General features: G+C 38.6%; 1 protein-coding gene across 2 annotated transcripts in view; it reads right to left on the bottom strand.

Annotated features, from left to right (window-relative positions):
• The window catches only part of ryr2a (ryanodine receptor 2a (cardiac)), a 132,553-nt gene that overhangs the window by 97,048 nt on the left and 20,756 nt on the right, over window positions 1-14,749 (bottom strand). For both annotated transcript variants that reach the window (XM_044102021.1, XM_044102020.1), the window contains exons 2-11: window positions 13,539-13,658; window positions 12,969-13,073; window positions 11,014-11,085; window positions 9,169-9,247; window positions 7,544-7,656; window positions 6,791-6,890; window positions 3,651-3,747; window positions 2,959-3,033; window positions 1,080-1,236; window positions 832-996 (exon numbers count right to left, since the gene is read on the bottom strand). In XM_044102021.1, the coding sequence (XP_043957956.1) occupies window positions 832-996; window positions 1,080-1,236; window positions 2,959-3,033; window positions 3,651-3,747; window positions 6,791-6,890; window positions 7,544-7,656; window positions 9,169-9,247; window positions 11,014-11,085; window positions 12,969-13,073; window positions 13,539-13,658 (1,083 nt within the window). The remainder of the gene's footprint in view (window positions 1-831; window positions 997-1,079; window positions 1,237-2,958; window positions 3,034-3,650; window positions 3,748-6,790; window positions 6,891-7,543; window positions 7,657-9,168; window positions 9,248-11,013; window positions 11,086-12,968; window positions 13,074-13,538; window positions 13,659-14,749) is intronic.

Raw genomic sequence — 14,749 nt, forward strand, 5'->3', positions numbered from 1 at the left:
CCTTTGTCCCTAATGGGGTCGGAAGGGTTGCTAGTGTCTATCTCTAGTTAGTTCCGGGTGAGAGGTGGGGTCACCCTGGACAGGTTGCCAGTCTGTCACAGGGCAACACAGAGACATACAGGACACACACACTCACACCTAGGGAGAATTTAGAGAGACCAATGAACCTGACAGTCATGTTTTTGGACTGTGGGAGGAAGCAGGAGAACCCGGAGAGAACCCACCATGCACAGGGAGAACATGTAAACTCCATGCAGAAAGACCCCGGGCCAGGAATCAAACCCAGGACCTTCTTGCTGCAAGGCAACAGCTCTACCAACTGACCCCACCTCTCACTGTGCAGCCCCCTTTTTTTAATGGTACATAGACTGAACTTATATAGAGCTTTTCCAGTCATTTTGACCACACTAGAGTCACATTCACCCAGTCACACTCACAAACACATTTATACACCGATACGCAGATCAGTAGGCAATTTGGGGTTAAGTGCCTTGCCCAGAGGCACATCGACATGTGGCAGGAGGAAGCTGGAATCCAACCTACAACCTTCCGATCGCAAGACGACTACTCTACCAAAGAGCCACAGTCACCCCTTGTCACCCTTATTAGTAAGTTGTTTTTTTAATTTATTCAGGAATAAAAAAATCAAGTATTGTGTTTTTATTGTAAAAGTTAGTGACTAAACAACCTGACAAAATGTTATGGATTGGTGTATCTCCAGTTGAAATCTCTGGTACTGTTAGTTTCTTACAGTCATACAGTGGGCTTGAAGCCAGAAAGGTCTGCTGAAAACTAATTAAAGATAAATGAATCAAATGTATGGAATAATACCTTTCTCTGTACTCCACCCATACGGGCACACTTTGCATCAATAGTTTGGTATGTAAGCCACAGCGAGGTGTTGACATGTTGAATATAGCACACAGAGTCACCATACTTAATGTCTGGTGTACCCATCCCATCCACCTCCTTCCTCACACCAGGGTCCAGCTTTTCCTGATGGGCAGCAGAGAACAAAAACTCAGTCAGGTTGTCACTTGTATTCATTGACACTGTGGTGATCTTCACTGAGGATTTACCTTGGACAACCTGAAGCAGAAGGCAGTGGACCTCACATCAGCTTTCTCTTTGTCCATCAGAAGAAGAGACTTATCTTCAGTCAGACTCAGATATTTCCCTGTGGTCACATGTCTGAGTCTGAAAGGTTGACCCCAACGGATATGACTCCCACTCCACCTGGAAAAACACCAGAGCAAACAGAGCTTCCAACACCGGCAGTTCTGATGCAGCACTTTTGACAAAATAAATCTACATTTAGAAAATGACAACAATTAAGCAAATATTAAACATAACTTTCATTAAGCTTATATTTCTGGATTAGAAACATGTTTTAATTGGTCTGATGTAGCATTCTAATTTTTAATATTATGCTTCGTCAAACAGAAGCTGAAAATAATTAAAACCAACAGAAATGAAGGCTGGAGAACATCAGTCTGAGTGGAATAAATCTGTATAATGTGTTTCTGTTTGTTACTGGAATAAATTAACTTTTCAATAATATTCTAAAAAATATAATTTTATAAATATTATACATAGAAATAGAATATAATCAAGATGGTACCAATAGGTCCACCCTGCAGGCACACTTATTCACAGCAAGTAATTATTCAATTTGATCTAAACTGTAAAAAAATGTAAAAAAAAAAAGTTAAATATTTGTCAGCTCATATCGTGTTAATATGAGTTCAGTTTTCACATTCCAATCGGTGCAATCAGCCATGATTAAATACAGAAATGATTCTGTATTTGTCATGTCAGAAAGATGTGCTGTGCTTCAGTCAGCACTGGCTACTTTTGTCTCAGAAAGACTTTGAGAGTCCACTAAGAGCATTGGTCAGATTGTGTTTTTGCTAAGCACCAAAATATATTAAAGATTAACCTTCCAGACCTCTCGGGTCTTCTGGTTCTGGTTCTGCTCTGCATTCCCAGAACCAGAACCAAACCTGGAGAAGCAGCATTCAGCTTCTATGCACCACACATCTGGAACAAACTTCCAAAAAACTGCAAAACTCATTTAAATCTAAGCTAAAACCCCACCTGCTTAGAGCTGCTTTTGATTAATAATAACTGAAACATCGAACAATATATTTAGTGTTTATTATTCTCAATGATTTTGATTATGGAATTTGACAAAATTGTTCACTGCTCATTTTATAATTGCTTATTGTGCTATGTTTTTATCATTTAGCACCTTGAACTGTTTTGTTACTGATATATTTTATAGAAATAAAGTTAACACGACTTTAGTGTTTTACAGGACATATATAGTAGCTTTAACATTCATCACAGTGAGATCATGCTGGCGACTGGTAAGGTGAACCCAAGTGTAAATGGATTCTATTTTGCTGCATTTTACTAAATTATTTATACAATTCTCCACTAATTTTAGTAAAATCGATATTATAGCATAGCCTTTCTTCAGTTTTATCTGCTACACAAAATAATTTTCATAGTTTCTATACCATCACTGAAAAATGGAATATAACACAGTGTGGTCAAAGTGTTGCATGCAGGTGACCAGTGTAGACAGTCTGATACATGGTAACCATGCATGGTAATGGTCTGCAATCCTTTCAAAACACAAGCTGTCAAGCTGTGACAGTGCTAGTCCTTAGCAACCATCACGGCCATTTAAAGGCTTGTGACGCACACAGTTGAGTAAAATGTGTTATATTTTTAACTTGTACTCTGACACTCTGCAGCCAGCAGTACAGTGAGCCCTACCAGTTCATTACTCAGCAGCAGGAGCTGAAAACTTCTTGACAGACACAGAACACAATAACTCATGTGATTAAGAGTGTCTGTCAGTGTGTAGGAGTGTGGTTATGTATTGCAGTGATCTCATGTTAACGGAGCAGTTTGCTGTGGATATCAGCCCAATGAACACGCTGTGCTTACATGACGCGCAGCGTCTCCAGTCTCCACAGGGATCTAGCATGACTCGAAACTGCTCCTCCTTCATAGTGCACTGACCTGGAGAGAAAATGAAGCCATTACACCAAACCACAAACACTTCCTCTGACATTCAAACAATTCTTGGGCAGTTTTACTTTTGTGCTGAGTACAGTAATATCTAGATGCACCTGGATGAGTCAGAATCACAGACACTAAGCTGCTGTCAGTGAGGGGGAGTACATAGACACTTTCAGTGGTGCTGTTAAACAACATGGCTGCAGCCAGTGGGAATATCTTCAAACCATAAAGGAGCTCACTCTCTGACTTTCTGTCACTGTGGAGAACTCAGGGTTTCTGCCAGCAGCAGTTCTGCCACAGCTACATAGTCTCATCTGCAGGGTGACAACCCAGAATACAAAATCTAATAGCTGTAACTTTAAAACTCCTTCATAACACTGACAACCTAATAAAATGTAGGTTAAGTATGATGCTCCATAGAGCATCTTTTTAGCTTATTAAAGTTGAAATAATAGTAACATCTTGTTAGCATCTTGACCAAGAGAAAATAGAATTTATATTCAGTGTATCTTCAGTGGACAAGAGTATTTAGTTTTATTTTAAACAAGAGACAATGAAGAGAGAAGACTCTAAAATCTGAACTTCTTCAAATCCTTTTTAATATCAGTCAACATCACCTTCTTTGTTCCTCTCCATGTTCCCCAGATGGAACAGTCAGACATTCATCCATATGTCCATGGAGGAGGCGCATAACATCCCCTCCTATTAGGAAACCTACAGACAACAGAGTAAAACTGGCAACTGAGAAAAATAACAATAGAACATAAAGAGGATAAAGACGGAAGAAGATGAAAGAAAAGACAGAATGGACTGTATAATGTGAAGCTTCCAGTAGGAATACAGAAACAGGGATGAAAACTATATGGTTGACCTGCAGCTTTTTTGTTAGTATTTTGCTGAGCATGAAGATGCCAAGATGTGGCTGAAAGAGAACTTAAAGAAGTGGGGTAATTATAGAATAATGACTGGTAAACTCAGGCAACTCATTCTCAGTTACTCCTTGCTGGTTCCTCATGTAAAATCCTGATTAGAACAGGTGTTCTGTCTATCTATGCTACCCGTAAATCTGTCCTACCTTGTGGTGATGCGCATGCGCACATCGATGCTATGTCACATACTGCTTACTCGACAGATTTCTTATAGATACTGTGGAAGCATCATTTCATGTGTTTTCTTTCATCAGAGATTACAGTAAGCTTTATTTAATTTATTTTATAACTGGCTTTCATTAAGCTGCTGTATTACTTCATGTTTTTAGTTTACATGACAGGCAGCTTGTAAATATATTTAAGACTTTAGTTTGCTGTCTGCAAAGTCGTTACAAATATAAACAAGTCATTGTTTGGTGGTTAATCAGGACAAAATACATTGTTTATTGAGCTATTTTGTCCCTATATTTTAAAAATACTTTAGTTTATGTTGGTAGTAATACTATGTGGGATTGAAGCTGTGTAATAGCAGTGTAATATTAGTGTATTTTAATCATATCTCATCATTTCAGCGACCTAAGCAGTTCGGTGGACACAATGTGGCTGTGCTGCATCTGATAACAGATATACAAACGTATTTCTGCGCAAAAAAAGAGTTGTGGTGATCTGTGTTTCTGTTTAATTTGATTCCAATAAACACCTATTTCCCCTGTCTGATATTGTTTTATTATTACAAATGCCTCTGTAGTTAAATATATATTTTAACATGTAGGATATTCTAATAAAAGGATTAGTGCATACATCAATAGCTTTTCATTTTAAACGGGCTGAACATTCAGATAAAGGAAATTATCTTCTTGTGGTTTCGTTATGCATATAAATTGTTCCAATGCTAAGATAACCATAAGCTTCCACTTCAGTCCCGTCACTCCAATAATGTTATACAATATATTTAACATTAACACAACCCACTGTAGTTTTCTATTTGTAAATATGACGGTAGCAGTTTTGGACACGCAGCACTGACAGATAGACTTAGCTATCTATCAGTACTACTGTCGAAAATCTGACGAGGTAGCACAGATAGTCAGAACACCGGCAGTACCAGATTTCTTGCACAAGCAATTTAGCACTCCTTATTTGGAATTTCTCAATAAAGGGCCCAAAGTACTTTACAGAGGTTAATAACAGGAGAGACAAAATCCCTAGAAACAAGCCCATAAAACTATTATCAAACTAAGTAAGCAAGAAAAAGCAACAATTAATAATTATCTTCATAATAATAATTTGTGGCCTTGGTTGTGAGCTGGTTAACAATTCATAAAATATAGCAAGTTAAAAAACTTGAAATGACATGGTTTAACTGATGCATGTGTAAATTAAAGTCACAAAAGATAATAATTCTGCTATACTTAATATGAAGAGCATAGACAAAAGGCTGAAAGTAAAAGTGAGAAATTGAAATGATGCATAACTGTCAGATGAAAATGTTGTTTGAAGTGTACCAGAAGAACCTTTTCTTCCTTCTCTGATTAAAAATGCTAAGCTGAGGTTTGAAAGAGAAGCTTTAATAAGAGCAGAAGATTCATTTGTACAATGGAAGTTTCTGTTAAAAACATACAATTAATATTCTGATTTATAATAATTTCATGGAATAAAAAAGTCTGAAAGTGATTTGACATTCACCATAACCATCAAGATTTTCTGAGACAGTTTCTTTAGGTTTGGATTTATAGATCTTATAAATCTAATACCCATCACATAGACTTGGCTCATGTGATGGGCATTTTTCAGTTAGTTTCAGGTTACAACAATGGAAACATAACACTTGTCACAAGACGAGGCTGCAGGCCTAGCAAAGTGTGTACTGTTCAAGCAGAACTGTGATGATGGTGACACGGACCGGATGAATATCAACCCTGGTTATTTTTTGTCATTTTGCAGTAACTCTGTAACCCAATACTCAAGTAAGCTGTTGGAGGATAAAAAGTGGCTGCCAGCACAATTAAGGTAAAGTTCACATGCCTGCTGTAGTGGCACTACGCCCCAGCTGCAGTTACTTGTCATCTCTGCCTAACACAGATGTGATCCAGTGCTGGCCCAGTTTGGTATTGAAGTAAACATTGGGGCATTGGGTCTGCCTCCCAACTGGTCCAATTCAGTTTTTGCCATGGCGTTCCAGACTCTGGCCTGTCTGTATGTAGGCTATCAACAGGCTTGATGTCAGCTATCAGGCCTTCTCTCTTGTCCTCAGACAGCCTGATTCCTTCAGCTCTGCTTCAGCTTCAGGTTTGATTTTAGCTTGGAAGCCACTTAACAGAATCCAGGGAACAGTTGCAGACAAACGCCAGAGGTAACCAGAGAGACAAGTGAAATCCCCTTGACCTTAATGGTAATTTGAGCTTTGATGTATTTTTTTAATGTACTTAAAGTTTTCCTGGATTAGAGTGAATTTTTTCATCTACACACTGACAGGTTTTGTGACAGAGTGATGTTATTGTAAAGTGCCTGGAGAGCTCTGACTGGAGGCTTTAAGTACCTAGTTCAAGTGTCTTGAATAAAATTATTTAGGATATTTAAGACACTGGATAAAAAACTGAATAAGACTAAAAATTAATCACAAGTAAGGCCAATTTCTACAAGTTATATGTAGGAATAATTTGTCCAAATGGAGTAATATTTGGTCAACAGTTAAAAGTCACAGTCATCTTTCATTACGTTCCAGCTGAAAAAGCTTAGAAGTTAATTTGCTGATAGGACCAGACAGTAACAAACAAGCAGGAATGAAAATGAATCCAGAAGGAAAAAGTAACTGTTCAATGACGTACCTTGTGCTACTTCGCTGCCAGAACAGATGGGAGCCACACTCCAAAGTGTCTGCTGGAAGGCTGCATCTACCTGCAGGCTGCCATTCCCATAGGACAGATGCTACAAGAAACATAAGTCAAATTACACAGGCAGAGATATTTCCATAATAATATCCGCACACAGACAAGAGATTTCCTGCAGGTAGACTGGGCAACTTGAGTTCACCAGTGACTGATGAGTGAGTCTGTTTGTCTGTCAGCACAGACTCACTGACTTAAAGGAAGATGTACATATTCATTCATTTCATAAATTTAGTAATTTTGGTTTAAGACTAATCAGCGCCAGCTCAAACTGTTTAACTTTGAGTAATCAGTTAAGAAAACATCAGCAGCAGTGAATTTTCTGTTTACATCAACCTGACAAGGCTGAGTGACGACAAATCACTGATGCTGTCAGTGTGATCATTAGTTAAGTTGACAGACGCAAAACCTGGAACTTTGAGCCTCCAAGCTGCGATCAATCCAACACGCTTTACCAACTGTATGAGATTGTTCAGAGAATGTTAGACAAACATGTCTGCTGTTAAGCCTTAGTATACACTGACATATAAACAGTAGGTCAATATATGCATTATAAATCATGATGAGCTGCTGGCGCAAAGGCCGACGATGAGTTAAAAAAGGAGAACAAGATTTATTTGAAAGTCAAGGAAGGAAAAGAGAGAGATGAGAGCCTGGTGCTGCTCCCACTTCTCCCACGGACCAACAACTGACCAGATATCGTTCAGAGGAGACGCTGACCAGGATGAGATCATCTCCCACTCTAACCTTCTCTCCCTCTGAACGCTGCTTTGATGCTGGATGGATGGTCCACCAGCATGCCTCACCTACACACACACACACACACACGCACACACACACACACAGAGACTGTAAAACAGGGGATATGGAACATGGCTAATGTTTTCTTGTATTTTACCACATGTGATAAAAAGATTCCCTGTGCTGAAAATCAGCTTGGAGCAGACTTCTATCCAACAGCCAAACATTTGTATTTTTAAAAATCTTGTGCAACCATTAATAGAGCAGAAACAGGAAGTGTGGGAGTGGCTTGATAAAATGAACCAAATGAAAATAACAAGATTGTGCTATTTTCTGAAAGAGGAAGCGCAGGGCTAATGCTAACATCTTTCCATCCTCCAGGTCATCCTTCTCTCAGGATGACCAAGGTCAGCACCTGCAAGCAAAGTGTGAAAAGCAGCAGCAGGTTCGGCATGTTCATGCAAACGCCAGCTCCCCTGTTGGGGAACCTGCAGAGGAAGCTGGAGAAACTGGTTGCTTTTGTTACACAAAGTCAGTACTGTAAGAACTACTTAAACTGCAACAACTTGTAGCTAAATATTTAAATTACATTTCTTTTGTTTAGTGCAGTGCAAAAGTACAAAGTTTTAGAGGGTACATATTTAGGAAAGTTGGGACTAAGGATAAATTTTGGATTCTGTTACAGAGAATTCTGGAAGCAGTTTGTCCACCTAGCTTTCTGGATAATTATTTGTTATTGGGAAACATTACTAACAATACCTAACCACCAACTATAACATTTTAAAAAAGGAAAAAAATGTAAAAAACAAAATACAATTGAAATACATATAAATATTTTGCACTTCTGTTGTATCATCCTAATATGTAATAAACAAACAAACAATGCTTAGCCTGGTGGGAATATCACTAAACTTACAGCATACTGTCCAGTTTATTTGTTAACATCTTTGTTTTCACTGGATGGCTGAACGGCTCTTTACTAAGAAGATATGACTGAGAGCCGTTCTTTGTTCTTGTAATGCTCTGATACACTGCAGTAGCTATTATTACTTAATTTAATTATATACATTGATATTTATTTAATTAGCAAATAAATAAAACACAAGAACGAAAGAGCACGCAGAGCATACGCATTGCTCATTGATTGTTTTGGTTCAAAGTGGCAGCTGTAATGTCTGCTATAATGGTAGACATTACAGTATTTTGCTGCTTGGCTTCATGCAGTGGGAGAGAGGGTGAGAACAGTCATGGTGAGCGCCTTGTGCTGGGTTACTTCTTGCTATTTGGTCAGTGTTCATAGTTGACTGTTGTTTACCATCAGGGCATTGCCTCAATTGCTGTTTAATGGTGCAGATAGTGGTGATTTCTGACATGAATGATATGGGCATTCATAAAAAATTTTTACAAAAACATAAAGACATAAAACTGCCAAATTTTGTAGGTATTCAGAAGTGCCACTTCATGACAACTGAAAAGTCTAAATCATCAATGATACTGTTTTAAGACAACTTGCATCCTCCATCCATCCATCCATCCATCCATCCATCCATCCATCCATCCATCCATCCATCCATCACCTGTCGTTTCCTCCTGCAGTCCTACGTCAAAAGCCAGTTTGTCTGTAGACGACCGTGAGGTGGACAGACAGCACAAGAACTAGAATGAGGAACACAAAGCAAAACAAGTTTCACCAAATGGGAGCCCACAATAGTCACAGTGTACATATTACAAGAACCAATAAAAACACTTAAAGACCTGTTTTGATTTGTGTTTGGGATTATTATCCTGTTGGATCTTAAAATTGTGTCCCAGTTTCAGCCACCTCACTGCTGAATTAAGGTGAAGTTCAACATTTTGAAGGTAGTCCTTCCACCCACCTGGTGCTGCCACCACCATCGCTAATATTTTCTAAACTTTAAAGGCATAACATTTTTCACTGCAAATATACAACGTCACTTTATCCTTAACATAAGTGTTGAATCAACCAATCACATGGCAACAACTGAATGAATTTAGGCATGTAGACATGGCCAAGACGATCTGCTGCAGTTCAAACTGAACTGCAGTTCAGTTCAGTTGCAGTTCAGTTTGAACTGCAGCAGAATGAGGAAGAAAAGTGATTTAAGTGACTTTGGACGTTGCATGGTTGTTGCTAGATGGGCTGGATTAAGTATTTCAGAAACTGTTAATCTACTGGGATTTTCACAAATAACCATGTTTAGAGTTTACAGAGAATGGTCCAAAAAAGAGAAAGTATCCGGTGAGCGGAAATTCTGTGGGTGCAAATGCCTTGTTGATTCCAGAGATCAGAGGAGAGCGGCCAGTCTGATTAGAGCTGATAGAATGACGACAGTAACTCAAATAATCACTTGTTACAACCGACTGTTACAACTCACTACTGTCAGCTAAGAACAGTAAACTGAGGCTACAATTCACACAGGCTCATAACAAACATGGACAATAGAAGATTGGAAAAACATTGCCTGGTCTGATGAGTCTCAATTTCTGCTGTGACATTCGGATAGTAGAGTCAAAATTTGACATCGACAACATGAAATCATGAATCCGTCCTGCCCTCCATCAACATTCAGGCTGGTGGTGCAATGGTTGGGGGTTGGGAGGGGCGGTATTTTCCTGGCACATTTTGAGCCCATTAGTACCAATTGAGCATCATATCAATACCACAGTCTACCAGAGTATTGTTGCTGCTGACCATGTCCATCCCTTTATGAACCCATCTTCTGATGACTACTTCCAGCAAGATAATGTGCAATAAAGATCAAATTTATCTCAGACTGGATTCTTGAACACAACAATAAGTTCACTGAACTCGAATGGCCTCCACAGTCACCAGATCTCAATCCAATAGAGAACCTTTGGGATGTGGTGGAACAGGAGATTTGTATCATGGATGTGCAGCAAAAACATCTGCAGCAAGTGCTTGATGCTATCATGTTAATATGCTCCAGACTCTCTGAGGAATGCTTCCAGTACCTTGTTGAATCATGAAGGGTTAAAGCAGTTCTGAAGGCAAAAGGTGGTCCAACCTGGTACTAGCAAGGTGTACCTAATAGTTAGTGTCATTGTCAACAACATTCTCAGTCTTTGTCTTATTTGACATTCTCAGATCAGTTTACTTGTTCATGGAGGCAGCTGATCATTTTAGAAGCAGTGGCTTATCTGCTTTTAGACTACACTCCCAAAACAATCAGCAAACCTGGTCCTGGAATGATGACACAGCCTTTATTAATGTTTCTTGAATGAAAGAGAGAAATATAAAAGAAGAGACAATAAAAACAATAGTTTAAAGGTGCAGCTCTCTGCAGCTCCTTCCGGGGATTAACACTGATGACTCTAATCTGAACTGAGTCTGCTTCTCCTAGTTGAGGCAGTTCTTGTTGCTTTGCTGTGGTTTCACTAACCATTCCGCTGTATGAGTGTCGTAGTAAAACAGCGTGTCCATAGAGCAGAGTGCGATGTCCACCACCCTGGGCCTAAGAGACACACAGGCAGACACACAAATAACAGATAAAGGTGTGCTGAACATCACCGTTGCTCATGCAAACTGTACATGCAGAGAACCTTCAGGTTTCACTTCAGAAAGCTTAATAAAGTGCAAAATCCCTGCTAACACACGGAAAAGGTGTAAGCCATCAAAAAATTCTAAAATTCTAAATCTTTGTAATATCACCCTAACAAGCTGATGTGAGCTGATGAAACGAGCACTCAGGGCTCAAATCAGACCGTTATCAGGATAATGGCTTCATAATCAGCAGTTAATTAACTGTTCTAACTGCACTGCTGCAGAGGATTTCTGCTCTGGAGCAGCAAATTATGCATATTGATTTGATTATTGCTGTATATGTGAATATTTAGGTCAGAATTCTAAGTTAAAGTAGAATATTTACAGGACATTTTGACATTTTATTTTTCCAGATATTGTCTTTGATCTTCTTGCCACACAGTTCTTTAATAAGAGGAAATTCTTTATCAATAGTATCAAGTATCACTGTTGGTTCAAAAGGAGTTACCTGCAAAATCCAGAAATCTAAGCATTTTATTTTTATTCTAAAATATTATTTAAAAAACACCAGGTTTTGTCTAAAACTTACATGTCATTTAAGGCAAAAAAGAAAAAGAAAAATTTTTCTGGATAATGGGATGCTAGTTTTTGGTAGCTACTGTGTAAAGTAAAAATATTTGCATCACCTTCCTCAGCATCTTTTTTTATACAGCAGTAATATACTTTTATCCAATCATCTTCTAAACTTTGATCAATTCCGATATGTCAGAGCCTCCAGAATGAAAGGATTCAGATGAAGGAGAGATGACGCTCAAATTAACAAACCTGCAGTTTTATAAATATCTTATTTTTATAACAAGTGACAATCTGAACAGAGCCTTGCAAAAAATATTTCCACATATGTTCAAAGTTGTAACAGTACACCATGTACCAGACATTTTCAGCATTGTTCTTTATTAAGCTGATTGTTCTCTAATGTTCTCTTTCAAACTTTAAAGCCTTTCACAACACAACCAGGTTATATTGAGATTAACTTAAATGCTTTGGTTACTAATTTGGTAACTTTTAAAATAAATTCATTTTTAAGGGTAAAGTTGCTGAAAAACTGCAAAGCATTATCTTTCTGCTTCACAGAATTGTGATAGTTATTGGTCTGTCTCAAACCATAATCCAAATAATATACAGTTAAGTTCATGGTTATGAAATGACAAAATGGGAAACGTTTAAAGGGAGTAAATAAATTTGCAAAGCAAAAGCCAATCCTATAAAGATATTTATATGAAGGTCCTACAAAAACACCATGATTTTTAAAGAAAATAAGTAACAACACTGGTTCTGAAAATTTCACTGAAGATTTTATTTTTTAGCTCAAAACTAGAAAAATATTTTTTATGATTTACCACTCTAATAGTATAGATGAAGACCACCTGTATATAACTTACCAGCCACATTATCTGAATGAATAGATGTTGTGACAAGTTAGAATCTGTAATACTACTGGTCACTACTAAGTTCTTACATTAGTACTAAATAAATATTTAAGTATGTGTATATATTTTAAAATAGATTTTGTAATTAATTTGAATCGAAACAATAATTATAAAAACAACAAGAAATGCCCATTCATCCATTTAGCATCCTACTTCAGACATAAACATATACAGAGCTCTGCAGTATGTCTCCATTAAGCTCCATTAAAACCGCAGTTTTTAAAACACATGAACTAATGAACATCAATAGTCTCTTTTTCAATTAAAAAGACATAAAGGTCAGGGGAAAAAAAGAGTGAAAACACAAAGTGATCAGAAACCAGAATGACTGTCATCCCTGGAACATGGATGTGGTTTCACTCACCCCTTCAGCCTTCTCCTCTGTGCTGGCCAGCATCTCCTGAAGGGCTCGGACAGATAGGGACTGCTCCAACACAAAGGTACAGATGGAAAGGTCTGGAGGAACATTCTGGAAGTAGAAAGACACAACTTGGAGGGCTGATGTTGGCTGAGAAGCTCAGATGGTCAGCAGCTCAGTGTGTATTATTTTAGAAAAAAGTCCAAAGTCTTGAAATAGATCATCAGGAAGTGCAGGACTGTTCATGTCCATCAAGTCTGCAATGTTCCACAGACAGTGACATGGCCAAATGGAGACTTTCTGAAATATCTGGAGCAGTCTATAGTGTCCAGCCACAAACATTAAAACTCACCACTCTCACAAATTGTACACTGAGCCTCATTAGATCTGCAGAACTCCAGACCCAGAGCCAATGAACAGCTGAAATATTTCAGAGTTTGCAATAAACCAAAAGCATGTTTCATTTCTTGAACTGAGATAATCTATTTTTTTGTTGAAGTATATTTTTTTTGCCCCTGCAACAAACGATTTGCAGGCACAAGTTACATACAGAAATAAGTAAAGTATGATCAGTACCTTGGAGTTGGAGATGGACTCCAGGAAGCAGAGTCTGTTTCCAAAGCCTTCAGCTGCCAGGCAGAGCTTCTGCTGCTCTTTTTGAATTGTAGCTGAACATTGTAGAACCACTTCATCATCCTGAGCAAAAAAAAAACAAAAACAAAAAAACAAAGAACATATTTGGATAGCAATTATTAACAAAGACAAACAAAGTAATTAATGCAGTCTGACCTGACCCGGTCCGGTCTGGCCTTGCTGTTGCTCAGCTCTGGCAGCATTTGCACTGAGCAGAGCATCGCCTTGAAAGCAGCAGGGGATTGTTATGTCAAAACGTGCAAATCTGTATGTGTTATTATTTACTTGTGACACAGCAATGAACAACACAGAACTTCCCACCCGCCCGTCACCTCAGGAAGTTGAGGTCAAACTTCAGCTCACCCTGGGAACAGGCAACAGGGTGAATCCATCAAAGAATTACAAACCCAGCTCTGTCTCGGCATAAAGCAGCAACAGACTAGAGGAGAGAATGAGCAGTCACTGGAAGATGACTCATCTCTGTACATTCATCTGTACATCTCTGTACATTGATTGGTTGAGGCCAATCAACCAATCAATGGCTGATTTGGAATCATTCTGAGTTCCAGAGAGTGAGGTGGAACAGGGCCATAAGGGCTGATGCAAAGAAGATGAACCTGGTTTGAACCCAGCCCAGGTCGGGCTGGACTGCAAAAATGATAACATAAAAAGCAAAACCTGAGTGCAGTCAGGTCCCTGGTAGATCCCCTCTATCTTGCTGCCAAAGCCACACACAGATTCACCCCGGTGTACAATGAGCCTCAGTAGGTCCATGTGACTATGGTAATCCTCTTAGCAGCCAGATAGTAACAACACTACAACATGTCCTGGATCCCAGTGTGACAATCAATTTAAAGCAGGTCTGCTCTCATATCACAAACTAATTCTGCTCAGTCAGGGGTGGAGGCAGGAACACATCAGCAGCATCACACCTCTGTAACCTTCACTGATGTCACTGCAAGAGACGCCAATAAAATAATCAGAAAATCATAAAGTGTTTATTAGGTGGGAGCAGAATCCAACTGATGCTGTATCATTTCAGTGGTTTTAGTGCGGCTGTTCTTTGAGTGAAACTCATCTGGAAGATTTTTCTAGAAAAACCCGGAACAGAACAAATATCCTCATGCAACATGTTAGGATCCCAATCTGTGTTA

This window comes from Gambusia affinis, linkage group LG20, assembly GCF_019740435.1.
Source record: "Gambusia affinis linkage group LG20, SWU_Gaff_1.0, whole genome shotgun sequence".
Taxonomy (NCBI): Eukaryota; Metazoa; Chordata; class Actinopteri; order Cyprinodontiformes; family Poeciliidae; genus Gambusia; species Gambusia affinis.